The sequence below is a fragment of the Halichoerus grypus genome, chromosome 5, assembly GCF_964656455.1.
Source record: "Halichoerus grypus chromosome 5, mHalGry1.hap1.1, whole genome shotgun sequence".
NCBI lineage: Eukaryota > Metazoa > Chordata > Mammalia > Carnivora > Phocidae > Halichoerus > Halichoerus grypus.
Window position 1 is genome coordinate 104,189,721 of NC_135716.1, and position 21,865 is coordinate 104,211,585.

The following is a 21,865-nucleotide window of genomic DNA, read 5'->3' on the forward strand; positions in this document are numbered from 1 at the left end:
GAAGAATATGTTTGAGAAGGTGGGATGAATGGGATCTGGGGTTTTTGTGGAGAAGTTATTTTTTTATTGCTTCTGATTAGAGGGAAAAAAACATTTGGAAAGATAACAGATGCTCATGTTGGTTTTGGTCTTTATTTCCTGTAAGTTGAGGTCATGCATAGAGAATAACGTGAAAGAACAATTTGGGGTTAATGTAAATATCTGGAAGTAAATACTGTGAAATGTGTTTATAAGGTATAATAATGGATAAGTGCCACAAGGAGGACCTTTCCAATCTCCCAGCATCTCCTCCCTCTGGTGAGTTTTCCCATTTTCTGGTCCTGAACACCATTCTTTCCCTTTCATTCCTTAAGTCCTCTAGCATTGATTCCAGTAATTGTTAGGTTCACAATCTTCCTTTCAGTTTATCAAACTGATAGACACAATTCAGGTGAAGATTTTGAAACAAATTTTATTGGAAGAACTTTGATACAAGGTTTATTATTTTTAAATACATCTGAAGTTAAAATATATACATGAATGTCTTCAAGTAGAAAAAAATGAAATATACATGAAGGATTTGTTGTATTATATTTAGGCAAATCATAATTGCTCACTTTAGCACATTCAAATCAAATTACAACATAGTCCTTGAAATCTGACATGCCAATCTAGCCTTGTACTCAAACGTTTGTTTAGAAATGTTTTGGTGCCATAATCTTCATATAGGAATCAAACCCAAATCCAAACTTGGCCATGTGTTTAGAAACCATTAAAGACAGGGAGGTAAAGTGTTGTAGGGGTGCTTGGAATATACTGAAAAGGGATTTGGCAATTTTTAACTCACAGTATTTCCGATATAAAAGATCCATTCTGTTTCTTGATCAAACTCACAAGTGTTGGGGCAAAATATCACTTGCGAAGAAATATCACTGAAGTTTTGCTCTTAGAGGAAGCAATGGGATTACCTGGCAAACTCTTGACAGGATACATCTAGTTCAAAACAGAATCTTCATTGAGGCTAACTGATACATGATATGTGGTACCTAAACAAAATTCAAAATAAAGCTTTTTTTTCACTAGTAAAGGGAAATTTTACCGTGGCAGCAGCAATTAAAAGATGAAAAATAAGAAATATAGAGAAGCGCCATTAAAATTTGGTATTTAGAGGGGGGAAAAAAAAAAAAAAACTATTCTAGGAATATTTAAATCACTAAATGAATACATGTAGTGTTTGTTTTTATAGAAGCACCTTCAGGATATACCACTGAAAGAGTTTTGGATAATTATACATGTGGAGATAAATGAAACAAGGTATGTTATACACAGATCCTTAAAGTAATATGAATATGGCAATTTTCCATAGAAACCAAGGAGGCAATGTGGTTTCTCATTTGGTAATACATAATGTAAAAATTCAAGTGACCCAGCTTCCACAGTCTCAGTTCTGCCAAATTTCTATCCAACAACATGGATAGCATCTCTTTGTCTACTATTCCTGGATTAAAATCGAGAAGCAGCTCACAGGGCTCCTAGAAAAAAATGGCCGAAGTGGATACAAAGTCACTTATTTGTGCAAAAATGCCAAAGAAAAGCTGAGGTGTCTTCTGTAATAATAAATTACTGGTTCTATCTGTCCCCAACTGTTACTTTTGTATCCACTACAACCTACAATATTTACTCACTAGTTAACCAAACATTTACTGAGCATATAAGTTCATACTAAGTTTGGGAATAATGGGATAGATGATGAGACAAAGACATTCTTTTTTACAAACTTTCCAACACCATCAGAATTGCAAATACTAAATTTTCAAAGCCATGGGAAGAGTTCAAAGTTCAATACTTTTATTAAGCATAGATTGCTACTAATTATGAAAAAGATTTCTTCTTGAAAAGGTGTCTATAAAATGTAATGTACATCCTCAGATCCCTCTCAAGCAGCAAAAATTATTTGTACTTCTTGGAAGATAATTCCTTCATCAATTATGTTAACCTCTCTTAGCCAGGATGAATTCAGTTTCTCTTTACTTACACACTGGCAAGGACTCTCTTCTGAGTCAGTCCCTTTTTTAAGCAGCTTACTCTGAGCATCAATAAAACTTTTTTAAAAGGTTTTAAAAATACTTAAAGGAGTTCTGATTATTCTTTTTAGACTGCACAGTTTAAATTCAATGGCAAAGGTAGGAAATAAGTGTGAGAGCACTGAATGAAGGAATGAGTTTAAGCAATGTATATGTAACAACTATTAACCCCATAATCAATTTTGTCATAATTGTTCACTGATTTTATTAGAGAATCTGTTCAAATCTGCTACAACTTCTTGGATCTTTAAACCACTGTAGAATGATATACATAAAACAGAGCAGTCATCAGAAAAAGCACTGGATTTAAGGTCAGTGTGTTACCACCGGCTATCCCTCAGGCAAGTCATTTAAATTCTCCCACAACAGCTTCCTCATCTGGAAAATACGGTTACGAATTCCTTCCCCAGGGAGGGAATTTGAAAATGCTCTGTCAGTCATAAAAGCATGCAAAATTTCTTTCTTTATTGAAATGTGAGGCTTTCAAATGTGACACCATGGAAAAGGCCACACAAAGACACAGAAATACTTAATAAAGGTTGAATCCCACCCTTTCCGTATAATTTGTAGTTGGGAAATAATGGTTAAACACAAACCAAAGATGCCCTCATCAAAAAGACTCACATCCATTTGGCCTTTAAATATAACTATACTTCTCTGCAGATACTTGTTTCGATGATTTTTCACTGTATGTAAGGCTATCTCGATGGTAGAGATCTGGATCACTAAGGCTTCTGGTGGGTCATGTCTTGAAATAATCTTCCATTAATAAAACTTTTATTGAGTGTTCTTCAAAAAATAAAATTTTTTCTTTTTTTTGCCAAAGTTCTCGTGAACTGGAAAATAATTTGTTTTGAAGATGGTGACAGAAAGAAAAAAGTTTAATTTTATCAAGGTAATGCTTTTATGCTGAGAGTAAGCAATTTAACATTTGGGGTTCTGGTAAGACTTCAAAATTTCACCCTATTGAATTAAAAGACCTGTTTTGTTCTATATTTAATTTAATGCCCAATTTTATGTGGCTCTGAGAATAAATGTTAAAAATCCAAAAAGCTCCCCAGTAAGTGAAAACTAAAGTATCAAGAGTGAAATGATACGACCTGTGAGAATTAGCCTGGTTTCTAAAAAGTACCAGCTCACAGAATATAAACAAAATAAAGAAACTAAGCAATCCTTAAATTGGATTTAGCCTTGGGCAATTAACAGAAAAATTCACAAGTTAAAAGTATCCAAAGCACAGATGTCATCATATTTTAAAAATCAGGAACTGGTTTCATAAGAGTAAAAAAGTAAGAGTACAAAAATTATATTTTCCATAAAGAATATTCTAAACCTCATAATGGAAGTATGGAAATAATATTCTAAACCTCATAATTACTTATGAAAAATAAGACAATAAAACTCCATTTATAAAGTGCCTTAATGTACCAAAAATGGAGGTCAGCTTTCCTTTATTTACAAATGCTTTTTCATCACATTTACAGAAAGGCAAATATTACACTGGAGAGGCAGGCAGCACAGTAGAGGAGAAAGAACTTGACTTGGAGTCAGAAGACCTGGACTCTAGTCTTGGCTTTGCCACTAATTATCTCTGCGACTGTGAGTAAATGACAGCATTTCTGGGCTTCAGTGTTCTCATCTGTAAAATGAGAGGTAGAACGAGACTGCTTTTAAGGACAGTCCCTTAGATGTAAAATTCTATGTTGAGCAATGATGTATTTTTGTTCTTAAATCCCAGCATTATATGAGGATGCTACCATAATAATCTCTATAAAATTGATTCTTCCATAGCAGGTAAAAACATTATAGAACTCTGATCAATTGCATCTGGAGTCACTGATTGGGCTGCTTTACAAAGGTGCACAAGTCACAGTATTTTGGTTACTGGGGTCTACACGGAGGCTTTGAAGAACGCTGAAGCATCCGGAGACAAGGCAGATGCCACTAACATCTGCTGCTACTTCCTTATGCCTCTGCAGAAGACCGCCTGGCGACGACAAGAGGAATACAGAGCTACAGATAAACTACACACTGTCCTTCACAAAAGTGCACAGGGAGTCAGCAAAATAAAGTCACACATATGGTAAGCCCTTTGAGTAATACAATCTAGATTTTAAAACACAAAACTAATATAGGTATATTTCTGTTTGGGGAAATTTACTTAGCAAGGTAAACTTTCCCAGAGCGAAACAAATTTGTTCTCCAGGGAGTATTTTGATTTTTAAAATACTAGCAAAGTTATACTCAAAGACTCCCTGCCCTCCCCCGCACCCACCCCAAGAGTTAACCATAGAGACATCTCAAATCTATTACAACAATCAGGTAGTGTTTCTCAGTGAAATTATCTACTTTAGCAATAAATAGGTCTGTGCCAGAAACACAGGTGAGACCGAATATTTGTTAGAACAAAATTGCTTTTTCTCACACTGATTTGTCACTGCTGCACACACAGGTTTAAGGACATTTAATTAAAGCATAAATGTTAATGCCAACCCACCAAATGATATGAGCTGGAAATCTCTTGTAATAGGTGCAAAATTAGAGTTCCATATCAGTCTAATAATCTGTATGCTCAATGCCTTATCAAAGAAAAAACACATATGCATGCACTTGTGTATTCAGAGTTAAAATGATGCATATTTTGACAAAAACTTTACTTGGAATGGAGGGCCTGATGAAAGGCAGAACTGGACCTTCAAAATGCACTGCTCAAGTTTACAGGCCAGTGCAAATACTGTCTCCATATGTGAACAATCAGTACAATTACATATAATATTAGCTTTTAAAGGCACACATCCAAAATTCCCACCTTCATCTAGATCTGACATTTTCCACAATATGCCAAAATCCACAGAATATCCCAGGCTTCTATCAGGCTCGGTAGTAGATGCAAACTTCCAAACAGTCACTTACACTTATAATGAAAAAGTAGTACGTTATCAGGACATTTCCTTTTATACTTTCCCTCCTAAAACATCTCAACAACTGTTTTAGTTAAACACATTCTACTGCAGGAATTCTTAGCTTTAGAACTGCCTGGCAGTAAGTAAAAATGTTTTGAAAATACTGCTTAATCTGCAAAAAGACTGTCAACAGCTCATAGCAATCTGCAGCATTTTAGGAAAGCATTAAGAAAGTAGTCCAGTTTACCTAATACACTTTAGTTCATAAATTGTAGATCAGAAATAGGGAGAAAGATACTCTAAAACTTAGACAAAATCAACAGCGATTTCTGCCCCATCCGTGAAAAAGTGCTTATTATTGGTCTACATTCTAAACAATCATTTCCACCCTGCAGAGTTTTTTTCCCCAAGAATTTTCAGTTTTTTAAAGTTAAAAGGGAACATACATTGTGATAAAATGAAGAACAATGGGTAAATGTCTATCCAGATCAATATTTCTTCAAAAACACAGAGAATATTTGAGTGTTCAAGCACTTGTCACCTCAAATCACAATTTTATTTTTCAAATACACAAAAACCTAGAAATCAACTTGTTTATTAACTTCTAAGACACCTGTTTTATCACAATTGATCTGTATCTTCAATAGTTTAAACTCAATAAAATGCTGCTTTTAGGTTTCTGAAAGCAACTGTATTTGTGCAATGCTTGCACCGGAAAACAAATTGTATGATTTGGCATTTGAAGAATGAAAAAACAAAGTAACATTGTCACAACCATTTCTGCCTTCCCTCTACATTGCCTTTCATTAATAAAATCCATAGGGGCGCCTGGGTGGTTCAGTGGGTTAAGCATCCGACTCTTGATTTCGGCTCAGGTCACGGTCACAGGGTTGTGAGATTGAGCCTGGTGTCGGGCTCCATGCTGGGCGTGGAGCCCGCCTAAGAGTCTCTCTCTCCCTCTGCCCCTTCTCCCCCACCTCTCTAAAAAAATAAAAAATAAAAATAAAACCCATAAAAACAGCAAGGAGACACATAGGGAAGTTTTCACAGACACAGTAGCTTTCAGAGAAATTTGGGATTTAGCAGATGTTTTAAGTAAGTCAAAACAATCGTCTATAGAACAGATGCATTTGCAAAGTTTTGAAAACACAGTCCACAGAATAATGTGATAATTGAATTTGATTTAAAAAGCAAAATAACACCTTCTATTTTTCGATGAGACAGAGCAATAAGAGGAAACTTTTCGTATCTTTAAACCTAGGCTGGAAGTACACACAAAGACAATCTGTATACATCACTTATAAGAGTCTTACTTCGTACAGATTATAGAATTATCCATTAAAAAAAACCATATGCATGACCTTTGATGGTACATTATTATGCTGGCAAATACATTTTCTGATACAAAGGCACTTTGAAAACCCAATATGGTTTGGTTCATAAGTTTGCAAGGTACAAACAATTTTACAAACATATGATTATACTGAAGAATGTCAACCATTGTGACATTACATATAAAATGATTTCTTTTTTTTTTTTTTTAATAACACTAGTTTTGTGGAAATGAAAGCAGTGGTTTCCAGCAGCTTCAGTGAAGACTGTGCAGATGACTGGAAGCCCAGCATCTGAATTCGGACTCGCTAGGATGACCACTAGGGCTGAGGGCATTTTTGAAAATGGAAAAAAAAAAAAAAGGTACACAAACAAAAAATAACATCCTGGGACAAAACTACAAACGTCAGAAATTAAAATGGTTTGGAGGGAAGAGCACAAAAGACACGACCAAAAGTCCAGGAGAGCTCCTCCTAGTTCTGCTCCCTTAGCCGTGAGCTCCTTCCTGGCAGAGCACAAACTGCTTGATGCTACCTGGTCTACTTGGCGCTGGGGAACTGTAGTGACGATTTTTCTGTTCTAAAAAGCTAGGTACAACGTTTGGGATTGTACAGTACCGGAAATATTAGGTCCCCCAAAAAGGATAATTTCTTTTCATTCGTTACATGGCCGCGAAGTCAATCTGTACATAAAGCTGTCTCACTCCAGCCTGAAAAGTTTAAAAAAAAAAAAAAAAATCAGAAAATCAAACCAATAGCAGACTATACATTTCAGAAAAGTAACAGAAAAAAAAAAATCTCATTTTTTTGAAAAAGGAAAGCATTGTTTTTCTTTTTTGCCTCTGGAAAATAATTCTCTATTCTTCATCAGAAAGGGCCAGTAATTTTATCTTAGAGTATTTTCATAATTGCAAAAAGGTCCCCCATTTACCTCTACAGAAGAAAGCCATGCTATTGATTACAAACCGTGTCCAAGTGAAATCTGGAACAATGAGGTTACCCATCTACTGTTATTCTACTAAAGACAGCAAAGTGCTTGCCTAACTGGCTACTAAAATCATAAATCGATCCGGACTCAATATTCCTGTGACGGACGATGAGCAAATACTTAAGTAGGACCATCTGTTGATTATTTAATTACATTCTAACGCCTCTCTTCAATTTTGGAGATGAACCCGCTATTCAAGGACTGCCTCTCAAAATTGCTCCCAGCTCTCCTATATTATCAATTGTTGTATATATGCTGTCTACAACTCCTTTTCTCTATTCTCTCTTGAATGCATTTCTTTTTTTTAAAAGATTTTTTATTTATGTGACAGAGAGAGACACAGCGAGACAGGGAACACAAGCAGGGGGCGTGGGAGAGGGAGAAGCAGGCTTCCCGCCGAGCAGGGAGCCCGATGTGGGACTAGATCTCCGGACCCTGGGATCATGACCTGAGCCGAAGGCAGACTCTTAACGACTGAGCCACCCAGGTGCCCCTCTCTTGAACGCATTTCAACTGAACTTTTGCCACCCACCACTTTGCAAAGGTGTTTGTCAGGGTCACCTCCAAGTTGCTCAGACCAGTACTCACCTGTCAGTCCTCTTAGTACTTACTCTAACAGTGAGGACAAAGGTGCGCACTCTTTCCTACTGAAACAGTTTTTCTCACTTGGCTTTCAGAGAATACTCACTGGTGACCTTTTACCTCAATTATCAGACTTCCTCAATCTCCTTTGCTGGTTCTTCCTCCTACCTTTGAGCACTAAGCACTGAAATACGCAAAGGCTCAGTCCTCAGATTCCTTCTTTTTCTCCATTTGTTCCCTAGCTGATCTCATCTAGTATCCAGACTTTTAGTACCATCTACATGCTCACACCTCCCACACTTGTATTCCCCACTGGAACCTACCTACCATCTACTTCACAGTTCTACCTGGACGTCTGACAAGTATTAAAACACTACTTCCTCCCCCCAAGCCTGGTGATCTTGTATCATCTACAGCTCAATGCCATCCTCGATGTTACAACTTAAAGACCCTTCTTTCTCTCACACTCAACCCATTAGGAAAACCTGTTTGCCTTACTTTCAAAGTAGCCCAATCCCAAAACCTGACCATTTTACATCACCTCCATTGCTGTGTTTGCTGACGCTCACCCGTTATAACGTTATCTCTACAAAACAAGGATTTTGTCTTTGTTTTTTCATTGCTGATTCCTAGTACTTCAAATAGTGCCTGGCACATGGTAAGTGATCAATAAATGCTTGTTGGATGAACAGAAATTCTACTACTAAATTCCTTCTTTCAAGTAAAAATAACTTTAACATTAAAGTATACATAGCTATAATAAGCATTTTTTGGTCAGTATCAAAGAATGAAAGGTAAATTAGAGTATTAATGGAAAGGGAAAAAAAAATCAGAGTGGGGGATAACACTACAGTGATTTCTAGCATGGCTTTTTTTCCTACCATTCAAATAGGTGGGCTCTGTATAACATTAATGAATGGGTGAGAGGAGCAGGGACCACTCAAATGGGATAAAAAGCTGGGTAGATCCTAGAAACTTATCAGCACAGAAAAGGTTTTAGCTTTCTTGCCTCATTAAAAATAATAATAGTAATAATAATAATAATAGTAATAATAAAATTAAAAAATCCTTCCTGTGGTCAAGTTAAAGCTCTATAATTCAAAATTGTTTATTTGTTATTCAAATTTATGGAAACTACATTTAATAGCAGCCTTTCCTTAAAGAGGCTTATGGCAGAAAAAAGACAGAACTTAATATCTGCATGATTTTGAGCTAAGATTTAAAACCAAACCTCAGTTTTTCTCATTTTAAAAGCATTGATAAATACCAAGTCTACTTATCTCACAAAATTGTTATATGTTCATCCAATATTTGAAAGTATTTAATAAGCCCTTGTTACATCTGAGGTACCACTGTAAGGATTATATGTGAATATATGAGAAAGGATTTCATATGCTATAAAAGGCTAAAGGCTATTAAAATAAATTATTATGATTTGTTGTAAATATATCTGATTTACTCAACCCAGATGGTCTCTGAAATAACTAAGGAACTCTTCTGCAAAATTCTTGTATATCTAACCTTAAGAAAAAAACAACTACTGCCCAAGTAAACTGGCTTAATTCCTTTTCTCTTCTAACAAAGTTGTTAAAGTAAAATGGTCAAAATAAGTTGGGCTCCTATTACTACCCCTACCACTTCCCTCAGCCCCAGCCCTAATACAGTGAAGATGGTAATAAGAAATGAGGTTAGCCCAAGGCAATAAAAAAAGAGGAAAAACAAAGAGGCTAGGTAAATGGATCTTTGCATAATCATGAGTTAATTACTCAAGCTTATATCTTTCCCCTGAGGGGCTACAGCTTTACATAAAAGCTCAGTCTAACAGAAAAAGTCATTTTGCTTCATCCAGCTGTCCTGACGGGGACGGCTTCAAGTTTTCCAACTTCCCATGTTCCTTTCTCAATTTCCTTCAAAGCAGAGAGAAAAGAAGAATTTCCAAAGACTCCTAGTGAGTCAGCTACTCCCTGAATACAAACCAGGTTTTCTATACAGTTTATCCACACCATAAAGACAAGACAAATACTCTAGCAGATCAAAACAGGGCTCAGTTGCATCAAACATTCTACCACTGGTATGGCACCGGGAGTCGGAGCCTAGCCTTTAAAAGCCTTGTCTTAAACAAGGGAAAACCATATAATATTCATTGTGTCTTATATCATGAGAGTCATGTAAACCATAATTCAGTCAACACTTTTTTAAATCGTTAAGACTTGTTTTTAACACATGCGCTCCTAAGAAAATAAATGTTAACCTGGTGCCATAGACTTAGAATATCCTCATTATCAATATTCATTTTGTGGAAAGGAAAACAAATCAGGAGTGAAAAAAAAAGAGAGAGAAAAATACACAGGAATATGGCTATAGAAAATTATTGGTTTGTTTGTGTTCTCTACCAATTCCACAGAAACTTTCTACTTTAGTTTTTGACTGAACATAGACCATTAATCTTTATCCTTTTAAAATGAAGTCTTGAAAACTGCCTTAGTCTTCCATGTGAAACCTAAATCCTCTCAGAATTAGTGAACAGTGAGTGAATATGACGACATTATAAGTCATGAGCAGTAACTTGGGCCTGGGTTCCTTTTTCCATAAATTGCGCAGAACAGCCCTTGTTTATAAGGAGGCTGGAGTGATGCGTTAAGCAGCTGTTACAGCGCCTGGTGCGCGGTGGGCTCTCACTGAAGGCCCAGCTGCTGTTGCCGCTGCAGTTTCTGCCCTCTACCAGCCAACCAGTGAGGGCTTAACCCTTGTGGGTTAATTACAAACAATGAACCTAGGGCCCTGTTGGCCTCCCATCCCATGGCTGTTTACTCCAGCCTCTGAGGAGGTTAGGTTCTGGTGCGCATCAAGCACATAGATGAAGAAAATGGAAAGCTGGCTAAGGAGAAGTTGCAGAGTTGGCAAGCAGAACTGACGCTTGTGACAGATGAAAACCTTCTACAGACAGGAAAACATAGAGGGTGGAAACTAGCTAGTCCCCTGGAGAGGGGTAAGGAGCTCCTCCCACTGGCTCCCCCTACCCTTCAGCGGACAGGAGGCTGGGTGGGGTCAGCGGTCAGGCAGGAAGGGATCAGGAGCATGGAGGCTGGGGAGGTTCCTGAAACTTGGGGAACTCCCATTTGGGCATGTGAGGAGGCTTTCTGGTTCCTTCCTGGGTATCAGAGTGAACTGCTATTTTGAGGCTAGAGGCTAGAGCACAAAAAGGTGAAGCAGGAAGCTGGGGGTTCAGGACTTAACATGCATAACAGAAATAGGCAGGAGAGGAGAAAAGATGAAAGAAATCAAGATAGAAGTTCTATCGGGGGGGGGTGCCTGGGTGGCTCAGATGGTTAAGCGTCTGCCTTCAGCTCAGGTCATGATCCCAGGGTCCTGGGATCGAGCCCCACATTGGGCTCCCTGCTCCACGGGGAGCCTGTTTCTCCCTCTCCTTCTAGGAGATTGTTTCTCCCTCTCCTTCTACTGCTCCCTCTGCTTGTGCTCTCTCACGCTCTCTGTCAAATAAATAAAATCTTAAAAAAAAAAAAGTTCTATCAGGGAGTAGATAGCATGTTTTAGGCTTGATTGTCTTCTGTGCTTTGTGGAACCGAAGAGCACAACGAAACAAGCATGTTCTAGATTTTTCTTCAAACATTATTTCTAACAAAACAGTGTATTAAAAAAATTAACATGATATCAGCAAGTTTAAAAGACACATAAAATGTTAAATTGCCATCTTAATCTTCTTGTTCATACACTAAATATAAAAAATAAGTTTTCTATTTCATCAATTCCCAAATGATAACTCATTTTTAAAAAGGTAGTGCAGGGGAGAATGGGAGAGAAAACTTTTTCTATGCCAACAGAAAACCTTGTAGTTTAAAAATTGGATTATCCCGGGCGCCTGGGTGGCTCAGTTGGTTAAGCGACTGCCTTCGGCTCAGGTCATGATCCTGGAGTCCCTGGATCGAGTCCCGCATCGGGCTCCCTGCTCGGCAGGGAGTCTGCTTCTCCCTCTGACCCTCCCCCCTCTCATGTGCTTGCTCTCTCATTCTCTCTCTCTCAAATAAATAAATAAAAAAATCTTTAAAAAAAAAAAAAAATTGGATTATCTATTTCATCAATTCCCAAATGATAACTCATTTTTAAAAAGGTAGTGCAGGGGAGAATGGGAGAGAAAACTTTTTCTATGCCAACAGAAAACCTTGTAGTTTAAAAATTGGATTATCCCGGGCGCCTGGGTGGCTCAGTTGGTTAAGCGACTGCCTTCGGCTCAGGTCATGATCCTGGAGTCCCTGGATCGAGTCCCGCATCGGGCTCCCTGCTCGGCAGGGAGTCTGCTTCTCCCTCTGACCCTCCCCCCTCTCATGTGCTTGCTCTCTCATTCTCTCTCTCTCAAATAAATAAATAAAAAAATCTTTAAAAAAAAAAAAAAATTGGATTATCCCTTACCTAATAATTCCTAAGGAATCTAAGTTCACCAGTTCACTTATTTTACTCTCTATTCAGGCACAGCTTTAGCTGGCTGTTAAAGACTGATACCATGGAAAATGCAAATAAAACGGACATGCCTAATATACAGTTCTAAAGTAGTCATGAAGCTTACAGTTTTATCAATAGAATAGAAAGTTGTAATTCTCAAGCTGATGTTTTCAGTTTAAAGTTGTCTTCATAGATATTTTAACAAGAACTTTTTTAACCAAAAGCTATCACTTAAATTCTGACTTAAGATCAGTTATAACGGACGCCTGGGTGGCTCAGTCAGGTAAGCGGCTGCCTTCGGCTCAGGTCATGATCCCAGGGTCCTGGGATTCAGCCCCACATCAGGCTCCCTGCTCAGTGGAGAGCCAGCTTCTCCCTCTCCCTCTGCCTACTGCTCTGCCTACTTGTGCTCTCTCTGTGTCAAATAAATAAATAAAATCTTAAAAAAAAAAAAAAATCAGTTATAAGAAAGACACCCTGAAAATGTCATAAAACCAAAAAGTATAACTTATTACTGAGGAGATCCTTCTTTTAGTCTTTCGGAACTTCAATTCTGCATATGTCAGAACTAAAACAATGATCACTAAGAAACTTTAAAATCATTAAAGGTATGGAATAGAAGTCATTAGTAGGGTGGTTCCCCCTCCCCTCTGGAAAAAAATGTATTGAACTATCTTCACCGCAAGGTCCTGCTCTGCAAGGAATGAAATAGAGTGGGCTTGACCTTGGCTGATGAAAAGGCTGAAAATATTTTTCAGAGCTTAAAAATTTTCAAAAAAAATTTCAAAACCCAAATACAGTTTCCAAAACCAAAGAGGCAGCTGAATAAACTTTCAGCTTCAGCCATTTTAAAAGCCAAGATGTCTAAGGTTACCAGAAGAAGCCATCTCCACCTACTTCAGTTACAACTTCAGCAGTTCCTAAGAATGGACACAGCTGCTTGCACATTTCTAAACCTAGAAACTGCATTCCTTCAGAGGGAAAACCGTGACTAAGTGCCCAAGTCTTAGGAGAGTACTGCGGCATGTCCTGGAGGTCAACAGAAGCTCACATTAGGAGGGTGAAGGACGCAGTATAACTAGGAGACAGGGTAAAGGAAAGAACGATGATCTAGAAATGACAGTGAAAAAGCAAGGTTATTGCAGCCACATAAGAGCCACTTTTGCCTCTAAAACACCCCCTGTTTAGAATGGGAGAAGATATTTGCAAATGACACTACAGATAAAGGGCTGGTATCCAAAATCTATAAAGAATTTCTCAAACTCAACACCCAAAAAAACAAATAATCAAGTCAAAAATGGGCAGTAGACATGAACAGACACTTCTCCAAAGAGGACATACAAATGGCTAACAGACACATGAAAAAATGTTCATCATCATTAGCCATCAGGGAAATTCAAATCAAAACCACATTGAGATACCACCTTACACCAGTTAGAATGGCAAAAATTGACAGGGCAAGAAACAACAAATGTTGGAGAGGTTGTGGAGAAAGGGGAACCCTCTTACACTGTTGGTGGGAATGCAAGTTGGTACAGCCACTTTGGAAAACAGTGTGGAGGTGCCTCAAAAAATTAAAAATAGAGCTACCCTATGACCCAGCAATTGCACTACTGGGTATTTACCCCAAAGACACAAATGTAGTGAAAAGAAGGGCCATATGCACCCCAGTGTTCATAGCAGCAATGTCCGCAATAACCAAACTGTGGAAAGAGCCGAGATGCCCTTCAACAGATGAGTGGATAAAGAAGATGTGGTCCATATATACAATGGAATATTACTCAGCCATCAGAAAGGATGAATACCCAACTTTTACATCAACATGGATGGGACTGGAGGAGATTATGCTAAGTGAAATAAGTACAGAAAGTCAATTATCATATGGTTTCACTTATTTGTGGAACATAAGGAATAGCATGGAGAACATTAGGAGAAGGAAGGGAAAAATGAAGGGGGGGAAACAGGAGGGAGAGATGAACCATGAGAGACTATGGACTCTGAGAAACAAACTGAGGGTTTTAGAGGGGAGGGGGGTGGGGGGATGGGTTAGCCCGGCAATGGGTATTTAAGGAGGGCACACACTGCATGGAGCACTGGGTGTTATACGAAAACAATAACTCGTGGATCACTACATCAAAAACTAATGATGTATTGTATGGTGACTAACATAACATTAAAAAAAAAAAAAGAATAATCACCAATGGAAAAAAAAAATAAAACACCCCCTGTTGAGAGATGTGAGAAGGATTCAGACATACTGTGAAGGTCTTTCATGCCTCATTACAAGAAAGTCATACAGACTTAAGAGTGTCTGTTAAAGAAGGGACCTAGTTATTAAAATTCTGGAGTAAGTGGTACCAGCACACTGCTTCGTAGTAGAGTAAGTCTTGCTGTTGACTACACATAAAATTATTTCATTACTTATTCCCAAAGGAACATAACCATACATTTCTCATTATTAGAGAAGACATTTAATTTATGCTAAGATCCTGAATTTAAACTGCATATTATATTCTGTTGTCCATGTCTGAAGATATGATGTATCTGTTTCTCTTCCTCTTCTCCTTTTTCTCTCCTTCTTTCCCTGTGTGTATCTCTGTCTATATCTCTAATTCTTTATACCATTACCATCTTTTTGTGCTGTGGTTAAAAAGACCAATGGGAACCCAACCATATTTTTCCATACTTAGCACACATAAAGATGGTGTTGGTCAAATACAGATTTAAGAATTTGTTTATTCAACGAATTTATTATACACGTACATTTTTCTAAGCATTGAGAATGCAAAATCATATTTGGAAGAAACCTGCAGATAAATATGTATATCAGAAGATAAAGTTATGCAGCTTAGAGGGGTCTTTCTACTTCAGAGAGAAAGTAACAACTGAATTGGACCTTTACATTAGAGTAGGATCTTTGTCCCACACAGAAAAGTAAACAGTCTAGAGGGGTATGAAGTATATGGGAATGAATAGCAGAGGCTTGAAAAGTTAATGGGGTCATGCTAGAAAGTTTGGGTTTTATCCTGGTGGCAATGAGGAGCCTCCAAAGTTTTTGTTTTTTAACTTTTTTTTTTAAATAAAATCACCTATATTCACCAATTGCTAATATTTTGCCACATTTGCTTTATTTCTAAGTATATTTATTTATAATCTTTTTACTTCTGTTGAAACATCTGAAAATTAGATATTCTGATCCTTCGCCACTAAATCCTTCAGCATGGATCTGCTAAGAATGGAGCATTCTTCGATAACCACAATCCATTATTGCACCCAAGAAATCTAACACCTACACAATTATTATGAACTATTATGCAGTCCATATTCAAATTTCCCAGTTACCCAATAGTTTCCTCTATGCCTGTTTTTTTTTCCCCCCCAATCTAAGATTCAATCAAGGTAAGACACTGCATTCAACTGTGAAGTTAACTCCACACTGTTTTTCCCCCTTTTCATGACACTAACACTTGGTAAGAATCTAGGCTAACAGTCTTTTTTTTTTTTTTAAAGATTTTATTTATTTATTTGAGAGAGAGAGACACACAGAGAGAGGGAACACAAGCAGGGGGAGTGGGAGAAGGAGAAGCAGGCTCTCCGCTGAGCAGGGAGCCCAATGCGGGGCTTGATCCCAGGATCATGACCTAAGCTGAAGGCAGAAGCTTAACGACTGAGCCACCCAGGCGCCCCCAGGCTAACAGTCTTGTAGAAGTTTCTACAAGCTGGGTTTGTTCTGCTAGTGACTAGATTCACATTAACCATTTCGGGCAAAAGTACCCCACACTCTCACTGCATCACACCAGGAGGCACAGGCCAGTTTTTAAGCACACATTTTTAAGGCATGGAAACAGTTCCTCATTAGATCTATGTGTTAGGTAATTTTAGCAGCAGTGTTGACATCTAGATTTTTCGCCAAATATTTCCAGCAAACTAGAATGAAAACAAATTTGTATTCTCTCACTCTTTCCTTAGATGTTCTTGACATGATGTTCTTATTCTCCCAACAGATACAGAATCATATATATCACTCTTACATTATCAGTCACATGACTATGTCAACTCAAGACAGAATAAGCATCAAGTCAAATGGTTTGGCTGCAGGCATGCAGTGACTAATTTATGATTCCAAATAAACAGAATATTAAGCTTTAAACCACACAGAACTATGGCTTTGCTATCACACAAAAACGTTAACATAGTCTACTTTTAGCTAAAGCCACTGACAAGGCATTATTCTTATTCCAAATGCTATTTTAGTTCTTGGCTTTAAACAGCATTTAACATGTCTTATATAAGGAGTATATGGTAAAGGAGAATCTACTTTTTCTTAAGAATTCAAATCAGTATAATGAGAGAACAGGACTATCTTCCTTAAGAGTATTAACTAAAATAAGATCTCCCAATTTTGCCTGTATGGTTGAAAAAAAGTACTTTTATGCTTTCCTCATAGTATTGCATGTGTGTGTGTGTATATATATATTTATATACGTACATATTTAACATGTTAAGTAGTAAATATTTTTTAAACTAGTAGATAAGATAAATTCAAAGATCTTTAAGAAGTTAATGAAAAAGTCATACCTGAGTAAAAATATTATGTGTTTGGCTTAAAATCCACCTGGCATCAGCATCAGGGGCTACTACTAATTTCAAGGTCCCAACATAAACGTCAGAACATAAGGTCCAGAAGTGCTGTTCTTGTAAACTGTAAACTCCTTGCAACTGCTGCACCTGAAACAGAAAGGGCAGATATTAACATCATAGGGCCCCCTTATTTTATTATGTATGCTGCTTTATTATTATTACTATGCTGCAGTTCACTAAACTGCTATTTAGATTATTAACTGTAATACTATTATTATGCAACATATTCAGTCAACATGGATTCTGTTCTCTAGTTCAAAGGAGGGGTCGGGGAGATTATTTGAATTAATTAACAAATACTTATTGAGTACTCATTATGTGCCATGGCAGGTGTTCGGGAAATGTGAACGATCACATGCCAAAATTTGTAGGGCACAGCTGAGAGAGCACCTAGATGGAAATTTACACTTTCAAGTACATTGATCAGAAAACAAGTATAAACTCATTTGCGTTTAGAAACTAGAAGAACAACAAAGTAAACTCAAAGAAATAGGAAGGAAGGAAATAAAGGACAGAAATCAATGGTCCAGAGACTTAGAAACTACTAGAATTCACAATATCAAAAAACTAGTTCTTTGAAAGATCACTGAAGTAGAGAAGTCAGTGTTTCCCAAAGGGGGCATATTTTGGACAGGACGGTTTTTCCCTGTGTCAGAAACTATAGGACCCTTTGCATCCCCAAGCCCCCAAGGAGCTAAATGCCAACATATACTCTTCTCTAAATCATGTGACAACAAAAAAGAGAAGGACGTCTCTCAGTTTTTACAATGGCTCCTTAAGGTTTCCATAGCCTAAGGCTGACAACCACTGGCAAGACAAACTCTGAAGGAGGTTTGGAAAAGAAAAAAACAAACCCAGAATGAAAAAGAACAACTACAAATAACAGATTTTAAAAACCATAAAAGGGAATACTATATGAATGTGTAGCTTGTGAATACACAAAGTATTACCACTGAGTGGAATCCAAACATTCTCACCATCTCTACTACTATCAGCCTAGCTGAAGACAGCATTATCTCTAGTCTGGATTATTATAATAGTATAAGTGTAATAATATAATATTATAATAACTGGTCCATTTCTGGCCTTGCACCTTTTCCATCTATTCTCATCACAGTATCCCAACTGCGATCCTGTTACTTTAGGTCAGATGCTGCCACTTGGCTGTTTAAAATCCTCCAACGGCTTCCCACCTTACTCTGAATAAAAATCAAAGCTTTCACAATGACTTATATGGGCCCATGTCACATGGCCCACTTGTTACCTAATCACCTCCTCTCCTACTAGGCGTCCCCTTGCTCTCTCTTCCTCAGCTAAACCAGCCTCCTCACCATTGGCTGAAAAGTCTGGCACACTCCTGCCGCAGGGTACTTGCCATTCCCTCTGTCTGAAGTGTACCTTCCTTCCAGATTTCTACTTGGTCCACTTTGTTTGGGTTTTTACTCAGATGTCATCTTCTCAGTAAGCTACTATAACTCCTGTACTCTTGGTCTCCTGTTACTCTATGTAAAATAATAATGTTTTCACTTTTATGTTTCTCTGCTATGTTTTACTTTTTGGAGCATAATATCATACACTGCATTATTCATTCATATTATTTATATTTTTTATTGCCTGTCTCTCCAGCAGAACTTAAGCTCAAAAGGGCAGGGAATTTTTTTCTTTTCTTTTTTTTTATGTTTTGTATCCTTAGCATCTAAAACAGTGCCTGGCCCAAGTAAGTGCTTAGTAAATTGTGTGTGTATGTGTGTGTATAATAAATATACATAAACACACACAAAATAAAAACACAACTTTGAAACAGACAAAATGGATAAGTTTCTGGAAATATAGAATGCCATAATTAAAAAAAAAAAGAAAATGCCATAAGAGAAAAAAATAGAAAATGTGAAAGGACAATTAAAAATTGAAAAGGTAGAGGTTAATGTCCAAAATATAAAAAGAACTCATACAACTCAAGAGCAAAAAACCAAACTGATTAAAAAATGGACAGAGGATGGGAATAGACATTTTTCCAGAGAAGACATACAGACGGCCAACAGTGAAACATGCTCAACTCACTAATCATCAGGGAAATGCAAATCAAAACCAAATGAAACACCACCTCACACCTGTTAGAATGCCTATTATCAAAAAGTCAACATCCTTTTCAATTCTGAGATCCTCTGATTTTTAAGTAACCTATTTGGGATATTAATTAAGAAAAAGTTGAACCGAGAACTATCAAAAATTTTCATTTTTTATCAGAATTTGATCAATGTAGGCATTATTTTCTATAAACTCTAAAAAACAGTTGGTAGGAAATTTGAGACAATACCAACTGTGGCCTTTTTAAAAACTGCTTTTACTGGGAAAAGAGGTCAAGGTGGACTCTTCCTCTTTCGGGACTCTGATGACATAGTGGCTTGAACCTGATATCACTCTACATGTTTCTGAATGGCATCCTCACGGGATGGTCTACTGTGAATGAAACAACCGAATGAATAGATCTCTTCTACCTCTAAGAATGCAAGTACTCTTGTAGCTAAGACTAAGGAATGTTCCTATACAAACTGGCTTTAACTCTCCTCAAGTTAAACAATTTGGGGAAAGCATAGTCACAGATGCTTTTCCTACTCGAACAGTGTGGTATAATAGAAAGGGCATGAGCTTTGGAATCAGAAAGATACGGATTAGAATTCTGGTTCAGCCACTAGCATTTGTGACCTTGGATGAGTTACTTAAATTCTCTGAGCCTCAATTTTACCTACGGAAAGGAAGACAAAACTTACCCTGTATGGATATGGTGAAGACCAGAAACCGTATATGTGTAACAATTAGTACAGGCACCAGCTTATAGTAAGCATTCAATAAATTGCCCTTTCCCTTCACAGTTATGATGACTACCCTACCTTAAAATGATAACCACAAATGATAAATGGGCAACACTTCACTTTCCTATCTAAAAAAACCTTTTTACAGCTTCTCCTCATCCCTTCCCTCCTTCCTTCCTTCCTTCCTTCCTTCCTTCCTCCCTCCCTTCCTTCCTTCCTTCAAGGTTTTATTTATTTGACAGAGCACAAGCAGGCAGAGGGAGAGGCAGAGGGACAACCAATGCGGGGCTCGATCCCAGGACCCTGGGATTATGACCTGAGCTGAAGGCAGACGCTTAACTGACTGAGCCACCCAGGCGCCCCCCTCCTCCCCTTTTAAAAGATTTAATTATTTGACTGAGAGAGCACAAGCAGAGGGGGAGACAGAGTGGGAGGAAGAAGCAGACTCTCCGCTGAGCTGGGAGGACACAAGGCTTGATCCCAGGACCTGGGGATCACGACCCGGACTGAAGGCAGACGCTTAACCAACTGAGCCACCCAGGTGCCCCTCCTCTGGCGTTCTGCGCCAGAGGAGTGTTTGATTATACTGCCTTATAAATGATAAAATAGAAGTACATAAAAATCCCTTATCCTGTACCACCAAATCCACCAGTTGACCCTCATCTATGTCAGCACTTTCTGCCTCCCCTCCAGGAATACAGTACCCCTGGCTCCCCTCTACACTGAAGTCCTCCATACTGCTACTGGTTCTATCCTTTTCTTTTTTTTCTTGAGAGAGGGAGAAAGAGAGAGAGCACAAGCAGGGAGGGAAGGTGGGAGGGAGGGGCAGAGAGGGAATCTTAAAGGCTCTGCGCCAACACAGGGCTCGAACCCACCACCCTGAGATCATGACCTGAGCCGAAATCAAGAATCTGACTCTTAACCAACTGAGCCACCCAGGCACCCATGGTTCAATCCTTCTTCATCTTCTCAAGAACTTCATTCTTGTAATGACCACCTTTATTACCGTATCATTGATTTCTTCCTCTAGGATGGCCTGTTCCTATCAATAACAAACATGCTCTAGAACTGCACTGTGTAATACAGAAATCACCAGACACATGTGGCTATTTAAATAAGGAGAATTAAACTACACTAAAAAATCAATTGTTCTAGCCATACATCAGGTGCTCATTTTGCTTGTGATTTCCATACTGAGCACTGCAGATTATATAATATTTCCATTATAGGGGAAAGTTCTATGGGACAGCACTATTCCAGAATATCCTATTTTAAAAACAAACAAACAGCCCTGCCCTGATACTATATCCATACTCAGGCTGTCAACTCATTTCTTTGCTCCCTTTAACAGCCACACTTCTTAAAAGAGTTGTCTGTAGCTACTGTCTTTACTTCCGTAATTCATTTTCTCCTTAATCTACTCAAATCATGCTCTCCTCTCCAAACTCCTCTGAAACTGGTCTCATCTAGGTTATTAGCGCTGTTCACGATGCCACCCAATGATCACTTCTCTGTTCCTACCTTGCTTGCCCCACAGAAAGTGGATCACTGCTTCCTTCTTCAGCTCTGAGAGACTATGCTCTTTTGGTTTTCCAGCTCCCTTCCTAACCACTCCCTTTTCTGGCTGCCCACCACCTGTGCTGTAAACCTGGAGCTGAAAGTCAAGCTAAAAAGAAAAGAGCTTAATTCTCCCAAGGGAATCTCACATAATCCCAATGTTTTATTTATTTTATTTTTTTAAAGATTTTATTTATTTGACAGAGAAAGAGAGAGAGAGCGAGAAAGGGAACATGAGCAGGGGGAGTGGGAGAGGGAGAAGCAGGCTTCCCGCTGAGCAGGGAGCCCGATGCGGGGCTTGAGCCCAGCACCCTGGGATCAGGACCTGAGCCGAAGGCAGACGCTTAACAACTGAGCCACCCAGGCACCCCCCCCAATATTTTATTATTCATATATTGATGACTCAGAACTTTTCCTAGTCCTAATCTTTCCTTAAAACACCAGATTTTCATGTCCAACTACTTCACTGACATTTCCCCTAAGAGTATAGAAGGCATCTCAATTTTAACATACCCAGATTAGAACTCTT

General features: G+C 38.1%; 1 protein-coding gene across 4 annotated transcripts in view; it reads right to left on the minus strand.

The window, feature by feature from the left end:
- Positions 1-431: 431 nt before the first annotated feature.
- The window catches only part of SLC30A7 (solute carrier family 30 member 7), a 93,626-nt gene continuing 72,192 nt past the window's right edge, over positions 432-21,865 (minus strand). Inside the window, exons 10-12 of one of the 4 annotated variants that reach the window (XR_013448016.1) lie at positions 16,904-17,053; positions 4,873-7,007; positions 432-3,702 (exon numbers count right to left, since the gene is read on the minus strand). Coding sequence is in view for 3 of the 4 variants with exons in the window: in XM_078072681.1 (XP_077928807.1) it covers positions 6,960-7,007; positions 16,904-17,053 (198 nt within the window). In the remaining variant the exon portion in view is untranslated. Of the gene's footprint in view, positions 7,008-16,903; positions 17,054-21,865 lie in introns of all 4 variants that reach the window. The other 3 variants (XM_078072681.1, XM_078072679.1, XM_078072678.1) reach the window with 3 other exon arrangements.